The sequence below is a fragment of the Chelonoidis abingdonii genome, chromosome 13 (assembly GCF_003597395.2).
Source record: "Chelonoidis abingdonii isolate Lonesome George chromosome 13, CheloAbing_2.0, whole genome shotgun sequence".
Classification (NCBI taxonomy): Eukaryota; Metazoa; Chordata; order Testudines; family Testudinidae; genus Chelonoidis; species Chelonoidis abingdonii.
Window position 1 is genome coordinate 20113115 of NC_133781.1, and position 17745 is coordinate 20130859.

Consider the following 17745-nt stretch of genomic DNA (forward strand, 5'->3'; position numbering starts at 1 on the left):
TGCCAGAGCAGCGGGGGGGAGGGGGGAGCACTTACCAGCCGTTGACCTCGTTGGGGGAGTTGACGTCCGCCCCGCTCTGCAGCAGGCGCCGAACCTCCTCCAGGTCCCCCAGAGCGGCCGCTTCCCGCAGCCTCTCGTGCAGCTCCCGCTCCTCCCGGGGGCCGCTCATCGCTCTCCCGGCGGGGACCGGCCCCAGAGCCCTTCCCGCCCCGCGGGATGGGACTGTCCGGCAGCCGCTCCGGAGCGCTCCTCCGAGGGGCCCTGTTCTCAGTCGCACCCCGCGCCCGGCCCTTCCGTTCCTAGCCCGGCCCAGCGCCTCGGGCCTGGCTGGGGGGCGGAACACGGTGGCCCCACGCCCGGGCGGGGGCTGAGGCTCAGTCAGCCCGCGGGAGGGCATCGTGGTCAGCCGGCGGCTCCCACCCTTCCGCTGGGCTGCCAAGCCCCAAGCAAGTGTTCCGAAGTCAGCTCCCCACCCCCAAAACAAAATCCTGAGATTTAAATAATAATTAATAAAGCTTTAGGCTCTTTTTATTCACCTTCTGATTATCTCAATGTCAAGTGACATAGCCAAGGCCACAGCAACAAGTCAGTCCAGAAACAGAACCCAGGCCACCTACTCCTGTACCCCTTGCAGAGACTTCATTGCCAGGCGCCTCTGTAGTCTTGCTCACAGGCTTGTGCACTAAAATTTGACTTTCAGATGGGCCCAGTGGTTCAATTCCACAGCTCCAACACTTTGTCAGACCCTTTCCCACGGCTGAGCGGATGGCCCTCAGCGTCTCTGACATAATTCCATACCACATGTACACAAAATGAAGTTTAAGATTTGTGGGAATAAATGTTAATTCCTAACAGCAAATACTTTCTGGGGCATTATCAAAACCGCAAGAAATCTGAACATATATGAGCCTGGAAAATCCATAAAGATGAGGGCAGAATTACTGCTCCACACAAAAGAAAAAAAGGACAGAAGGCCCTATTCTAAAAGTTCTCCCTCTGTGTTCCTCCCACTGTAACACACGGGGGATTCTGTGTGTGGAAGGCTTAAGGGAGTGGGCCCCGAATAATCAACAGTTTTATTAGTAAAAATATATTGCGACACTAGGGGTCGCAATTGGAACAACAATAAGAGCTTCAGAGCGCAGTTTTGCAGCTTGTGTAATACTGTCATACTCCTTTAATCCAAAAAACAATCAAAACCCAACAGCCTTAGCATTTTCACAGAGCAGATTTCAAAATGCTTCTCAGTAAAGAGCGTATTATGCAACGTTTTAAAAATGGGGGAAATTGAGGCACAGAGCAATTCCCAGACTGCCCAAATTCAGAATTCAGTTTGATTCTACTCAAGGTTTTATACCACCACATCATTCCTGGCATCTGAGCACTTCAAGTCAGCAGGTCACTCAACAAGATAGTTTCCTACCTGGGCCTAAAGCCCAGGTCCTCGACGGTATTTAGGTGGCTAACTCCAAATGATTTCAATTGGTGTTAGGTGCCTATAATAGTCCTTTGAGAATCTGGGGCTAGAACCCTCATCTCTGGTCCTTATGCCCAAATTACTGTGTTTATACTTAAATGCTATGCAGGTTCACCACCCCATAATTACACAGTGTTCTCTCTAGAGTGGTGAGGCTGACTTTCTCATGAAAGTCTATGTAAGAGAGGATTAGCTGAGGGTTTACTTGCCTCCAGCCTGTCACCACTAGCCTTCCCTCTTTTCCCCATGTACTCTGGATTTTCTGACTCATCTAATACCCCTAAACACTGGAACTAAGAAAATGTATGCCAGAAAAAAACAGACCAAATCACATGCCCACACCTCCCCTACCCCTGTATTACATCCAATTTAGTGCCCAAGCCTGTTAAGTGCTGAGCTCATCCAGGATCTGGTTCTCCACTGCCTTCTGCAGGGTGAATATAAAATGCTACCATTGCTGGGAGTGGAACGGTCTGGTCTGAGAGCATTTGGCACAGGAATAAATGGTAATACAACGTAGCAGAGAATCAGGCTCCGTGTAAAGTTCTGAACTATCTGCACTCCCCTGGAAACTTTTGTGACTTGAGGGTATGCAGCTCTGTGCAGAACCTAAACAGGAGTTGCAGCAGCTGCTGGCCCAGCACCTGAGACCCTGGGTTCTCTGCAGCATCCAGAGCTGGAGAAAGAGAACCCCTAGGAAACATGGGGATGGGGGGAGAGGGTCTTGCCCCCAGAGGTTCAAGTCAAGCTTGGGGACATCTGAGGTCTGGTCCATATTTTTTAAATATAATGTTGGCAACTCCATTAATAAAACAGAATACAGCTCTTCTCTATAACCTTGGGAGCAACATTTAGGCCCTGATCCTGCAAACACTTAACCACGTGCTTAACTTTTAAGCATGTGAGTAGTTGCAACAGGACTACTCACCTACTTAAAGAGACGGAAAAGTATTTGCAGAATCAGGGCCTTAATTTTTGCCTTTTCTGGTCTGAGATCAAGGCTCCTGTGAGGAGTTGTTTGATGGTTGCTTACTTTCGCATCTTCTGTGAACTACTTAATGTAACTAAACTCTGTATCAGTTGCTTTAAAAATGAAGCAGCCTCACTGATCCATTTTCTGTTCCTTGGATAAGCCTTTTTGGAACACCATGGCCTATTGTTTTGAAAATAGCATTTGAAGTCTTTTCCCTTCCCCCTTTTCACATCTCATTTCTAATTCCCTGACACCCTTAGTCAAATCCTCAGTAGTTTAGAATTGTTGTTAAACATCTTTTTGAGGCTTACAATTGTTTTATTCCTGATTACACAGGGAACATATATATCGCTGTATAATCGCATTTGAAACATATAATCCCCCCAACCCATCCAAAATGATGTTTATAACAATTTGAACATACCCCAGGGCTTGGTTAAGGCGATTAGAAATACGATTTAGGTAGAGATCCTAAAATTTATACTTTTATAAAACATTTTTAAAGCTCTTATGGCTTTAAGGCTGGGGGGGGTGAAGGGTCTGGTGGGGAGAAAAGGGGAGGAGCTAAAAGTCAACGCCCAGATGAAAACATGCATTTAACCTGATTGGTGCTACCCAGTTTGAGTGTTTGAATAAAGAGGGATCAGAGGACGATGGGAAACTTCCCTGTCCCTGTCACTCCTGTGATTTTCCCAGAAAGGTTGCTGCATGAAAAGCTAAACTCCATTGGGGATTTCAGTTAAAAATCTAATGAGTGACAGAGACAGAGTCAATGTAAGCAGCAAAGATTTACATGTGCTTAACTTTACAGCCTAAATATGGAGGTTACTGCCTATCTTTAAGCAGCCAGGTTTGAAAATTTTGGCTATAACCTCGTTGTGCCTCATTTTGCCCATCCCTAAAACCAGTAAAGTGGAGGCATGTTTCAGTTTTACCCTCTTCCCACTGTTCCTGTGTCACTTTTCTTAGACCATTAGCTCAGCGGGGCTTGGGCTGTGTCTATCTTTGTGTTTTGTACAGCGCTTCATGCAATGGGCCTTTGATCCGGATTGGGCACCTGTGGCTGCTACCTTAATGTGAGTATTAAACAATCATAATAATACCACCCTGGAGTGCTGTGAAGCTTAATTAATGAAGGTATGAGTGTGGCATGGTGCCGTCTTGTGGACCATGAAGGTATGTAACAGGAAGTTGGCTACAAAGAAAGTGGAGACAGTCAGTTTAGGGGCTCTCTGAGTAAAATATTTAATCAATTTTATGATGTCATTTATGTGCTTGTTAGATAAAAGCACTTAACTGAAACCAAAGATTCCGTGCTTGTATCTAAAGTTCCCCAGCTGGAATGCACTGTGGCAGTGCTAAGTAGTATCACACGATAGTATGATTGACAAACCACTGATCTTCAAAACAGGTCACTGTCAGTCTGAAACTTTTCAAGTTTTGTGTTTATCTGGTGGGGGGCCAAAAATCTTCTAGCGGGTTAATGTTGGCTGGATTTAGTCACCTCTGCTGTTTGCTCCATCTCAAGTGAAAGTCCAAATGCATGAGGCTTAGGTGCTACTTCAGTCCCACTTATGTGTGGTTTAGATGGCGAAGGCTTAAGACTTGTGCCAGATCTCTACACAACGGTGGATTTCACTTGGATTTTCACAAGTGCTTGGCATTGATCTGCCTCTTCTCCCACTCAAGATAATGAGAGTTTTGCCATGACACCAATGGGAGCAGGGTTAGGCCCATGCTGAGTGCTTTTAAAATTCCCACTCTAAGACTTTTGGGGATGTCAGTCCTGTCTCACTCCATCACATTAACTTAGTGTGGTGAACCCACCATACCTTCTGCCATGCTATTTTCCACTAACAGCTGCTACTGCCTGCTTGTTCTCAGAGGGACTTTGACTTGAGGTAACATTTCTAATATGAGGTGCAGATGCTGGTCATTCACCACATATTTTTTTGGATATTCTTTTTTAATCCATGCATGCAAACCAATCCAAGAAAATAAATCCTGCTGTGACCTCTAGCTGCTCCAATCTGGTCTAAAACAAACCCATAAATCCCCAGGCTTTGCCTTGGTAATGACACAGTGTTTATCAATTAGACGATAAACACAAGCTCAGATATGGAGGCTCTAAGTTGGCACGGATTAGTGGCCTCCAAGTTCCACTATGCTATAGTTCTCTGACTTATTTCAACCTAAATAACAATACAGTATAAGTTGCTATTGCTTTAGAGTGACCAGACAGCAAGTGTGAAAAATCGGGACAGGGGGTGGGGAGTAAATAGGAGCCTATATAAGAAAAAGACTCAAAAATCGGGGCTGTCCCTGTAAAATCGGGACATCTGGTCACCCTTTATTGCTCAGAGAAACTTTGAATAGAGTGGTCAAAACCCTGTTTTAGGGAAAGGAAGGGGAAATCAATATTTCAAAGTTGTTTTCCTTTGAAAATGTTCTAAATAAACAAAGTTGTTTTTTCTATTTTTTTTCCAATATTCTTTTCCAAAGTTTTGTGTGGTTGAATTGTGACATCATATGTGACTCAGCCAATCAACATTCAATTGATCTTAATTCATTTGTATACAAAACTCTGGCTAAAATGTGAGAGCTGTTTGAGATTTTTTACGCTTTAAAACTGTCTTACTTCACAGCTATGATGTCATAGCCACCGCATGTAACCAGATACTCTTGTGACAAGCACAACATAAGAACCTATACAGACTAGATTTCTGATGACATCAGACTCATGAAACTGACACATCTTGTGATGGGACATATAGCTGAAGCCAGGTCCTCTACGCTCCTTACACAGGTATAATTCCTATGACTTGAATGGGAATTTTGCTTATGTAAGGACTGCAGTATTGGGAAGAACATCACCACACAAGTAGCTGCTATGAATATAGGTGTAAATCATTCAATCATATTCTCAGTTGGCCTTTTGATTTTATTATTGTCTTATCTACATCAGTGCTCAATCTGCACACTTTGAAATGTTTGTACTAAGTGCAGCAGAATGAGTCACTTAGCACTGCTGCTCCTTGGGGAATGCACAGATCATTTCTGAACAACCAAGGCAGGGAATCTGGAACCCAAGGGTAGTGGTACATCAGCTTAGAGGCTCGTGTTAAGAAGTCCAACAAGTTTGGATGATAACTGAAAATTGTTCAGTGGATTAATGTCTATAACTGGGTTCGCTCAGACTCATAGCAAGACTCAGCTGCAATGTATGGATCCAAACCCCTCTCAGGGATGACTAAGGGCTAACTCCATCCCTGCCTTTTGATGTTGTGGATGGCCAAGACTATAACAGGGTTCAAAAAGGAACTAGATAAGTTCATGGAGGTTAGGTCCATCAATGGCTATTAGCCAGAATGGGCAGGGATGGTGTCCCTAGCCTCTGTTTGCCAGAAGCTGGGAATGGGTGACAGGGAATGGATCGCTTGATGATTGCCTGTTCTGTTCATTCCGTCTGGGGCAAGTGGCACTGGCCACTATCGGTAGACAGGATACTGGGCTAGATGGACCTTTGGTCTGACCCAGTACGGCCATTCTTATGTTCTTATGATTACACCAGGAGTTGTAGCTGCTTATAACAAGGGCAGGGCCTCAATTCAGCAATGCACTTCAGCACATGCATAAAGTTAAGCAACTGCTTAAGTACTTTGCTGAGGTGAGGCCTAAATTTGGTTCAACTGGTTTATTTTCTTTACATGAAATTGACCCCTCTGCAGAAGGTCAGGGGTGAGATTCATGCACCACTTAAGCCTTATTTGTCTGCATAAAGCAAAGAACATTTTGCCTTTTCTGGTGAGTGTGCAAAACTGTCACAAATGTGAATCACAGTGTTTTAAATTTATGGACTATACCTCTATGGCTGTTATTCCTCTCCATGTTCCTGATACATGGCCAATAAAATCAGTAAGAGTCTTTCAATTGACTAGACTGGGCTCTGGATCAGACCCTATACCATTCAATACAGTAATCAGCAGAGCTGTAACTAAAGGGTAGCTTGTACTCGCCTTGGTGATTGACAGCATTACCTTCCTGCTGGTACAGTTCCTGTGTCCTATTTCAAAGTTGTTTTTGCTGTCACCCTGGCTTGAGTCCATAACGTTAGCTAAATCTTTCAATATCTGTGATACATCAAAGCAGTTGTGTGTGGGGAGGAAGAGGGGTAGAAATAATCCATGCCATAAGGAGAGAAACAAACTGTTTAGAACAATATGATTGGCGTTCCGAGAACAGGATTAGACAGGGTAGCGCCTCTGCTTGCCTGTCACTTGCAAATTCTTCCTAATACTTTAGGAGCTTATTGGAGGTCAGCACCAAACACTGAAACAGACTAATCTGTATTATAGACACATAATCAAAGTCACAAGGTTTTACATAATATATATTGGTGACACAAGACGTGTTTGTTCGAAGAGTTTTGTCATCAAGATTAGAGGCCATGAAAGGTTCTTCTGTGCACTAACCTGGTTTTATGTGCTACCGATTGGTACAGCAGAAATTCCTCAAAGAAATCAGGAAGGAACTGGGAACTTAGAAACCAAATGTACATTCTGAGCACATGTCTATACTGCAGTTGAACACAGGCAGCTGGCCCGTGTCAGCTGGCTTGGGCTAAGGGATTGTTTAATTGTGGTGTGGACATTCAGGCTTGAGCTGAAGCCCAGACTCTGGGACGGACACACACACACACACACACACACCCACGACACACACACACCTCCCCTCCCATCTTGTGGGGTTCCGGAGCCTGCTCCAGCCCAAGCACAAACATCTACACTGTAATTAAATAGTTCCATAGCTGGAGCCAGTAGACATGGGTCAGCCACCAGTGTTTATTTGCAGTGTAGATGTACCCTTAGGGTATGGCTACACTTGCAACTTCAAAGCGCTGCCGCGGCAGCGCTTTGAAGTGCGAGTGTGGTCGCAGTGCCAGCGCTGGGAGAGAGCTCTCCCAGCACTGCACGTACTCCACATCCTCTACGAGTGTAGCTTGCAGCGCTGAGAGCCGCGCTCCCAGCGCTGCGGCACTGTTTACACTGAGGCTTTACAGCGCTGTATCTTGCAGCACTCAGGGGTGTGTTTTTTTCACACCCCTGAGTGCGAAAGTTGCAGCACTGTAAAGCGAGATGCTACCACCATTAGGTTCCCAGAGCTTGAGGAATATTGGTTAAGTTAAAAAACATAATGGGAAGGTAGGATTGTGATTGTAATGCTAACCATTGTAAAGGTGCTAGGAACTTTGGAATGCAAATGCTTTCTGTGTAACTACCCATCAGTAACCAACATCAGTTCAAATCTCTCAGTAATATATATATATATATATATATATTTTTTTTTAAGAAATATGAAGAAATGGATATGGATATTATGAAAAACAATTTTTGGATGAGGGTGAGAGACTGTTTATATTTTTGCTTCCACTGCCTGATTTTCTGGAACAACAAGAAGAAGGAATATAAAATGCCAAATCCTGTCATTGTATGTTTACAAATTATGTGAGAGTGGATCATCCCCATTATACAGAGGAGGAAACTGCAGCACAAAGAATAAGTGGCTTGCCCAAGGCCATAGACTGAGTCAGTGGCAGAGATGTGAAGGAAACCCAGGAGTTCTGGCGCCAAGTTGGACACTATAACCAATTTTATACTACTACTAAAATGACTATGCATGTCACCACACCGTCCAAGAGCCAGGGCCATGGAACAGGACCCCCATGTGCTGGGCACTCAGCAAATGCAGAACAAATCGATGTTGTCTGACCCATTGGCTACTTCTGTTCTCTCTCCCATCTGCAGCCCTACTCTTAATAGTGGTTTACAAGGATCATGATTTTGGGAGCACAGAGTGTCATTTTTCAGTATTTTTATAACATATCATTTTTAAAATAAACTATTTAGTGAGTAAAATTTGTCATATTTCCATAAATAAAACTGGTGCTTCAAAAAAAAACCCAAACTTTTGTTTGCTCTGTGTTTGTATTTGACAGAGATAGAAGCGTTTTGAATTCACGACTTACAATGGAAGGAAGAATGATTACAACCTAAATTATGTGAGACATAGAAAGCAAATACATGATGGTATCATATAGGGTTTTATTGACAGGAGTTTAGGATATGTGACAAAGGCAGGAATGATTTATGTAAGGCATCTGAAATGTTTATACCACACCACAGCATCAGGTATGTATACCTATATGTAATCCACAGGATTCGGAAAAGTAGAGATTCTCATTTTACATCAAGACCACTCTGGCAGTGTAACAGGACACTTTTAAGGCCCTCTCTATATCACCAGCAGGGGTGGCTCCAGTCACCAGCGCGCCAAGTGTGTGCCTGCGGCAGCAAGCTGCAGGGAGCAGCCTGCTGGTCGCCGTGAGGGCAGCAGTCAGGCTGTCTTTGGCAGAATGCCTGCGGGAGGTCCGCCAGTCCCGCGGCTTCGGCGGCAACTGGGCGGCGGGGATGCCAATGGCGTAGCACCAGCAAACCTCCCACAGGCATGCCGCCAAATCTGCGTTACCAGCGGACCACTCGCAGGCACGCCGCTGAAAGCCGCCTGACTGCCATGCTTGGGGCGGCAAGAAACATAGAGCCACCCCTGATCACCAGAGCACTGTAATGGGGCCTTTATGTAAATGAGAGTCAAGCTGTATGGATGGAAATTTTCAGCAGGAGACTCAATGGGAGTCTTATCATTTGCCATGAATGGGGCCAGAATTAGGCTTTTGCAAAACTTGCTCTCTGATGATACTATAATTGTACCTCTCCACTTACAAAGGCTTGCTGCTCTGATCATTAAAATACAAGGCTACCATCTGAATAGATTATTAATACCACTGTACAGGCCTTGGAGGCAGAGAAATTATAACTAATAAAGTGTAAAACCCTTTCAAATATTATCAAAAATAGCTTTTCCCTGACGTCAAGGTCTGATTTCTTGGAACTTATGAGGGTAGAAGAAAGTGCTGAAAGCAACAGCTCATTCAAAACTGCAATGATACTCTTTGAAAATGACTAGACATGCTATGAATAATAAGCAATTAAAATAAAATATTAATTTAATTATCTGAAAATTGAAAACAGCAACTTTAAGGGCCATTCAATGCTAGACTGCTGATAAATATCCTATAACCAGAGCATTTAGGATTATCTCACTAATGTAGTGATCAATCAAAATAAATCAAAATTGACTGGTAGGTAATAATGTAAAGCCCCCAGGCCACATGCAGATCTGGTGTCAATGGAGAAAACACCAGATCTGAATTTGGTCGTCTTTATGTATTATTGCTCTACAGGTATTGTGGAGCCTGAACAGATTTGCTAACTGTTTGTGACAGCCTTCATCTGGGTTTGTGTTATGCTGAGAATGTGAAGTCTTGGTTTTTGATGGCGAAAGGGTAGGCAGGGCTCTTGCAAATGGAAACAAAATAGCTTACAGAATGAAGACTCCTTTTGGAAAGGCTAGGAATATGTTCAACTTACCAATTATGGGGATCATTACTCTCAGAGTACATACTGTGAGCATGATCAGAAGCAGAGAGCTATGTTTGTTGTTCAACTGATAGAGAAGTACTAACAACCAGGAATGTAATAACTCTTGAGTGAAAAAGATTTTGACCACATTTATATTTAAATCTGAGACGATGGAACATAGTCTAAAATGATCCCATGACATTTGCAGAAATTGAAATATTTCCTTTTGATGCAAGCTAGTTATTGTTTAAGGTTTGGACTGGAGTATTTAACTCCCTTAGGCTGCTTTGAAAACCCCAGCCTAGCTATATAAAAATATGTGCTCACTGTTCATATTTTGGTACTAAGCCCAGTCACTCAGAATGATCCATGTGATGTGCCCAAGCTGCAATGTTTGAATCCAAATCTGGTTCCCAACTTTTCCAAAAGTCAGGGGAGTCTGGATCCAGTGGTTTGGTACAAGCCAGTTTCTAGTTCCCACTGGAGCTGAGGTTGCAGTGAAACACAAAACCAGGCAAAAATCTCCCGGTGTTGTCTTTCATTACAAATACACAACTCAGACCACATTCATTTAAAGGTTCAGAAACCTTTCAAGGGAACAAGGGGGCCCAGTCTGGAATGAATCTGGGATGATTTATGGTCATTATATCTGAATTATATGAAATCCCCAGTTACAATGCAAAATGAGGTGAAACTGTTGGTTTTTAATTAGAAAAGGGAGGAAAGGTGAGAGTTTTAAAGATGGCGAGGTTAAAGAACAGATCCTTGCGTTAGATAATATCATATCACAAATAACCAGCAGCATGGCAATTGTATTTGCAACTCACCAGCTTTGAAAAAGGAAAGTAGTGTGTCAAGTGCTTAGAAGCAGGAGTCTTCCGAAAGCTGCCCTTATGTGGCACTGAACAAGTCACTTATCACGTCAGTTTCCCTCACTGCAAGTACCTGTAAATAGACAGAAGTGCTCAGATACTGTATCCATAAGGGCCATTTGTGTACCTAGACTGATCTGCAAAATAGGCTTAATAATAGTCACAGCTCTGCTTCAGACTAAATTAATGCATAGCTGAAGAGTGCCTTGATTTGCTTGGATGAAAGATGCTATAAAAGTGCATAGCACTGTTCTAATGCTACCGATCATATTGCAATAAAAACCACATTAAAATAACCAAAGGACATTTACATTAAAAAAATCATTAAAATAACATTATGCATTTTGGCTTAAGTTCACTAAAGCACTACAGCTCATATTCAAACCCCAGATCATTGCTCAAAACAAGATAGCATCCTTAACATTATCTACAGTAGCTGAGCCCTGTTGTATTTTGATATGGAAGGGCTGATATTTAACCTTGACTTGCCATACTTTGCTGTGTTTCAGGCTTTGTCTACACCACACAACTTTTAGTGACACAGCTGTGCAGCTATAGTGGTGCTGCTAAAAGCCAGGCAGTGTAGCTGCTGTTTGTCAGCAGGAGAGAGCTCTTCTTCTGACAAAAAACTTCCACCGAGCAGGTGGTTAACAGCCCTGAATGACAAAAGTTTTGCCGAGGAAGTTGCAGTGTAGACAAAGCCTCAGACAGACCTCAACACTCTTCATTTACCTTTGTACAGTATGTAAATAACTATTGTAAGTACCTAGCACAATGGGGCTTGTCTCAATTACATACAATTGGTACTACTATAGAACAAGTAATGTGTATTATTATTATTAATTATTATTATGTTTGTTGTTGATAGTCGAAGAGTGTCTGGAATTATTTAATTAGTCTGTTAATTAATTAACTAATTATGTCTATTAGTCTATAAGGTGCCACAGGACTCTTTGTCGCTTTTTATAGATCCAGACTCACACGGCTACCCCTCTGAAACTTGGAATTATATTGTGGTAGTTGCTGTGTAATGAGTCAAAACATTTTTGTTTCGAAAATATTGAAATGAAATGTTTTGACTTTGTCAGATTTTTTTCCCCATTTTTTCAGTCAAAACTGTTCTCTGAATTCAACCCAAAAAGTCCATTTTCTATTAATCTTTTTTTTTTTTTTGGCCCAGCTGTAAACAAAACAAGGAGAGAGATATGGGGTAACTTTGAGCCCAGCTTCCCCTCATATCTCATCGATAAGTGGTTGATTATCTTCTTTTGTATTCTCTTCACCTCTTGCTGTGCTGTTTCAGACAGAATAAACCCAGCAATAATGAGCCATCAGAGTGGCAATTGCTGCCCCACTTGCGTTAGCAGAGAAAGAGAAAGCAAGTGATGATTAGTCATATGTCTGCACTCCAAGATAAATTCCCCTGAGCAGAAGCCATCTGGTGAAGCATAAAATAACAATTCTAGCACTAGGCAGGACTTACTGCAATGTTAATAGATCCCACTGAAATGTAACGTAATACAGGCCTAATGCTGAGTTCTAGCAGGTGGCTCATGACCCTGTAATAAATTTCCTGACATTATTGATTTTTCCCCCAAACTGAGCCCTGTTGTCTAACTATATTAACTTCTGCTTACTGAGCATCAGAACGTGCACAAACAAACATCAGCTTCATTTCAGTGAGCAATTGCAGCTCTAGAACATGTCCCTGTTCCCACCATTTGTTCTTACACACCATTATCTGCTGAGATTAGTTATTTCAGAATTCAGAAACAGATTTTAGCTATGGGCGCTAACAGAAAAAAAACACCTGCAAAATCTGACGTGGGGATTTTGAAATATGCTTCTGTCACTAACTGTATGTGCAAATAGTCTCAGAAATATGGCCCAGACATACTATTCTTATTGTGTCTATTGGGCCCAAATCTGTCCTTGGGTACAAATGTGCTATTTCAGTGGGGTTATATTCACTTTCAAGGCCCTTCAGTCACTCCCCATGCTACCAATCATCTCTCATTCTCTAGCAAACTGTCAATGCTCACCTCTGATCAGCCCATCTGGCCAGCCTCCATTGCCCACGTGGTACATTTTCAAACATGCACCTTCATGCGTCTCTCATGCTTCCCCACACACACATGGGAGGGCTCCCAGTCACTATCCACAAATCTGCTTCATTATCCATCTTCTGCCCCTCCTCAAAACTCTCCCTTACTATGATGCTTAAGCAAAAAGATTGACAACAGTTAGGCTATTAATGTGCACAGCAGCCCATCATGCTGACCCCTACAGTCTCATTGTTCACTTGTACTCCCCCATCAGCCTGTATCCATGTGTTGTCTCTTGTCTTCTCTTTAGGTTGAAAGCCCCATGGGGCTCGGACTATCTTTTTGCTGCTTTGTGCAACTAGCACAATAGGATCCTGATCTAAGACGAGGGACCCCAAGAACTATGGAAATATAAATAAATAATAATAATGCATGAATCTAATCAACTCTATGGATTAGATCTGACCTAATGTGCCTCATGTGGCATAGAGAAACTTGTTCATTCAGTTAATCTGCATGCACATTGCAAGCACAGTGGAGGCAATCTTCCAAGTTACGTGACAATCTGTGTGGAGTATCAGAGAGGGCAGGATAGAGCCTAGTGTATGTTATTCCAACTTCTGTCTCTCTTTGCAGCTGTCTGGAGAGTGCACAGTGGACATGCAAGAGTATAATTCACTTCATGTGAATGTAACATCTGATCTCCTGTGCATGATCCAAGCTAGACAATAGCAGTCTACTATACTAGGAAGCTGGGATTCCTGATTCTCCACTGGTTTATAGTATAAGATTATAATTCTTGTGATTCAGGAGCTGTCTGTCATACTTTGAAATGGTCACTGGTCCCTCAGACCAGGCCAAAAGCCAGGCCTGTACTGCCCACTGATCACACACCAACAGGGATTCCTTGACATCCCAAGTATCTCAGACTCTGCACATCTTCCAGTGATGTTGGGGGAGTCATGTATGTCTCTGAGGGAAGTATTTGGCCCCTAAAGACCTTAAGCAACATAAACCAAAACCACAGAGTTCAGATATGAAGCTCAACTGATTTGCAGCTCAAGTTCATCTTTAATTTAAAACGATTGGTAGCTCCCTCATCATCTCTGTGCTTCAGGAGGTCTCTGGCAGTGTCATTTTCTATGAGTGCTTCAGCAATCAGATTCAACATTAACATGCAATAAAATGATCATGTAGAACAGAACATGTTTAATTTTTAAATGAGCTAAAGAGTTTTTTTAAAAATATTTTTTTCTCCAGAGTCTTTTTAGGCCTTAAACTTTCATCTGCTCTTTACCCTTGCTGTGCACTAAACTGGACCACCACCAAAGAGCAAACACTTGGGAGGCATCCACACTGGGGTGGAGAACTGAGGGGTGCCTGGGGCCTTCTGTGTGTGCAAGAAGAGGATGGCGCCCCAGAGCCAAGAGGGAAATATGTTCTACAGCCCTTCCTCACTGCTCCAAAAAGTGCCCGCTGATGAGGCAGGTGCAGGAAGGCCGGAGGCCCAGTGACACTGCTGAGCTGGCTGGGCATATCCCAGGGACCATCCTGTTCAATAGTCATCTCCTTACCTAGTACTCTAGACTCAGAATGCTAGTTCCTCATCTTGCCCTGCTCTTGCCTAAATGGAGATAGAGAGGAAGGTTTCACCTGGCCCTCTTCTGCCCCCCTCCCTACTCCCCAGAGCATTAGTGAGAAACAGGCCAGATCTTTGCCCCAAGCAAATATACTGAAGGCAAAATACATATGACACATTGCACATGTTCTTCTCCACTGCCCTCAGCCCCTTATCACTATATGTGAGTCCTCAGAAGCAGATCACAGGTCAAGCTCCCTTGATACTCCCTGCGTAGCCCATCCATCACCAGGCCCGCACCTGGGGGTTGATGCCTCCTCACTTAAAAGGAGAAAGGAATATTTATTTGGCTACTCCATCAATGTAAAGAGGGAGAAAATCTGTATCAGGATGCCCCAGAAATGGTGTGGATTGAAGAAACTTTGTGGATATGAAAGAGGGTATTCAACCTTTCAGGGAGGTGGGGGATATTTGGAGAGCATTTAGGAAGGTATAATTGCCACTGCTGACATTACAGCCGTGGAGTTTGAAACGCAATCCCTGGGGTGAGGATTACTGGCTAACATAAAAAACCATAAAGAATCCTGTGGCACCTTATAGACTAACAGATGCATCTGACGAAGTGGGTATTCACCCACAAAAGCTCATGCTCCAAAATGTCTGTTAGTCTATAAGGTGCCACAGGATTCTTTGCTGCTTTTACAGATCCAGACTAACGCGGCTGCCCCTCTGATACATAAAAAGCCATGGAATTGAGAGTAACCTAGAATTTTGGTCAGAATACATCTGACTCCACATCAGGAGCCGGAAAGCAGCTTTTCTGGCTGGAATGAGGTCACGAATGGAGAGCCACAAGGGCGATTTTAGGGATCTTGTTTCCAAACAACATAAATTATTTGCATTGTAATGGACCCCGAGGATCTGCCTGTTCTCCTTCCTCCACTTTTTTGCCCCTTCCTATCTTTGTCAGCCATTGTATTACAGGTCCGGTCTACCCTTAAATTTAAGGTCAACATAGCTGCAGTGCGCAGAGATATGAAAAATATACACCGCTGAGCATCACAGCTATGTCAACCTAACCCGTGAAGTACACACAGCTAGCTGGATGGCAGAACACTTCCGTTGACCTAGCTACCATCGCTCGGGAAGGTGGCATTCCTACAGCAACCAAGTGTTGAGTAGGAAGTTGGGATGTTCCAGTGTGAAATGTCTTGCAAAGATCCCCCTCTAGATTCATGACCAACAAATGAAGAGACCATTCTCTGCACATGACCATCCTAATTTTTTTACGCATCACCCGGAGGATCCTGGGATGGGACTATGGGGAGGTTTAGTCAGTGCTGGATAGATGCCCAAGTAGTGCAGACCTGCTCAACAGAACTCATCACTACTCTGCTATCAAGCCTAAGGGCCTGATCTAAAGCCCATGACAGTCAACAGGAGACACACCATTGATGTCAATGGCCTTTGGGTCACTCTGTTAGTGTGTCTCTATTATTGCTCCAGTCCATGGGGGAAAAAAATCAGCTGAGATACAAATCCAAGGGCTGTCTGCTCATGTAAGGTCTAAGTAGATGTTCAGCACCTTAATGGAATGGGACGCGAGTTGATTCTCTCACAGGTTCCCTATGTAAAAGCTTTCCAAAAAAATGGCTGATTTCTCAGCAAACACCTATTTCCTATACTTCATTTACAACCTTAGTGTGGTGGCCCACAAGATCATGGGAATAAATACATCAAGTGTAGACATTTTAATGGACTTTCTTTGAAAATTTCAATAGACTTGCAACAGACAGTCAGCTAAGTCAGCTGGGTTGGATATTTGATACAATCACCACATCAAATGGAGTAATTGATCTTTAGAATATTTTCAAGTCATTCCCAAAACATTCCATAGAATTCTTCTGTGTATTATGGAGTTCCACCTAATCTTTCTAGTTGTATACCTCAGTAGCAGTAGGGTATTTCCAGAAACTCTGTGGGAGACATAGGATTTGCCACAATGAAGCAGACTATTGATCAACCAAGTCTGGCATCTACTGGCCAATGCCTGATTCTTTAGAGGAAGGTACACCTTCTGCCTTTCCGCAACCCACAGATTATGCCCTTGGGCAGGACTGTATATGGAAGAAATTTTATTTCTTCCTACTTCCAGGAAGTGATCAGTTTGTACCTTGGAGGAGACATTTAGGCACCATAGAAGCTAAATATAGCATTTCTAAACATAGGGTGAAATTCACTCCTATGCAGAAGGCCAACACAAGGTCTAGGCACTTATTGCCATTGTGCTAAGCAGGGTACAAACACATTGTCAGAGACAGTTCTTTTCCCAGAGAGCTTAAACAGACAAGACAGTCAAAGGGTAGCAGCGGAAACTGAGTATGGAAAGGTGAGATAACTTACCCAAGGTTACACAACAGGGCAGAGCCAGGAACCTTCAAGTTTTCCAGTCTATTGCTTTATTGTCAAACCGCTCTTAAATCCCACTTAAACTCTCCTGTTTGTCTGACTAGGTGAGAAGGGAGCCCAATCTTGTTTGGGTCATCTAGGTGGCCCTGTAATAGAAATAATAATCATTATACTTCTTTCTAATTTTGCATGTAAACATCAGTCTCAAAGCTTACCAAGATCCCTTCCTGACTCAGTTTTACAATATAAAGTGTCTTTGTTTAGTCAACAGAAGCACTAATACAAGTGATTTTGTTGTTAATTGAGCTGTAAGAATTTTAAGTACTGCTTGGTACTTCCCTCTTGGAAGTGTGTCATTTTCAGCTGGCTTTTCTAGACATCACAGGGTGTTGTACTTGTCTTTGTAAATGACTAGTGAATAAAACATTTTGAACCCAGCCATGTTTTGTACAAGCATCACACAGGTTTGTATAGTTTCAGAGGGAATAAATCAATTGTAAAATGTTGCATGACAGTTGACTTAGTTACTCATGAATATCTAATTTAGGAAAAAAAACACTCTTTTCTGAATATTCATATAAAATCAAATCTTATGCGTATCATCAAGTGGTTTTGCACAATCCATAGCCGATAGAACTGTTTACTAGGAATGGGGAAGAACATGCATTTCACATCTGTGTCTTATTTTATTTTTCTAATTTGCTTTTTCCTCCTTCCTCTTTTTTTAAAAAAAATTAAGCCAGCTCCTCCACTGGTGCAAACAGACACTGCTCCATTCAAGGCAACAGAGCTCTGCTGATGTACCAAAGTTGAAGAACGGGCCCTGTATTTATTGGGCAGCTTGCCTATATTCAGGAGTAACACCACAGAGATCGTGTTAGATTGGTGTGAAACCAGTATAAGTCAGAAGGG

At 42.9% G+C, this 17745-nt stretch overlaps 1 protein-coding gene across 5 annotated transcripts in view; it reads right to left on the minus strand.

Moving 5' to 3' along the window:
• Positions 1–611, minus strand: part of LOC116827534 (ankyrin repeat domain-containing protein 40-like) — a 13713-nt gene extending 13102 nt beyond the window's left edge. For 4 of the 5 annotated variants that reach the window (XR_012656932.1, XR_004374328.1, XM_075071826.1 and 1 more), the window contains exon 1: positions 36–290. Coding sequence is in view for 3 of the 5 variants with exons in the window: in XM_075071826.1 (XP_074927927.1) it covers positions 36–169 (134 nt within the window). In the remaining 2 variants the exon portion in view is untranslated. Of the gene's footprint in view, positions 1–35; positions 291–536 lie in introns of those variants that run through there. The other variant, XM_032785158.2, reaches the window with a different exon arrangement.
• Between the last annotated feature and the right edge of the window lie 17134 nt (positions 612–17745).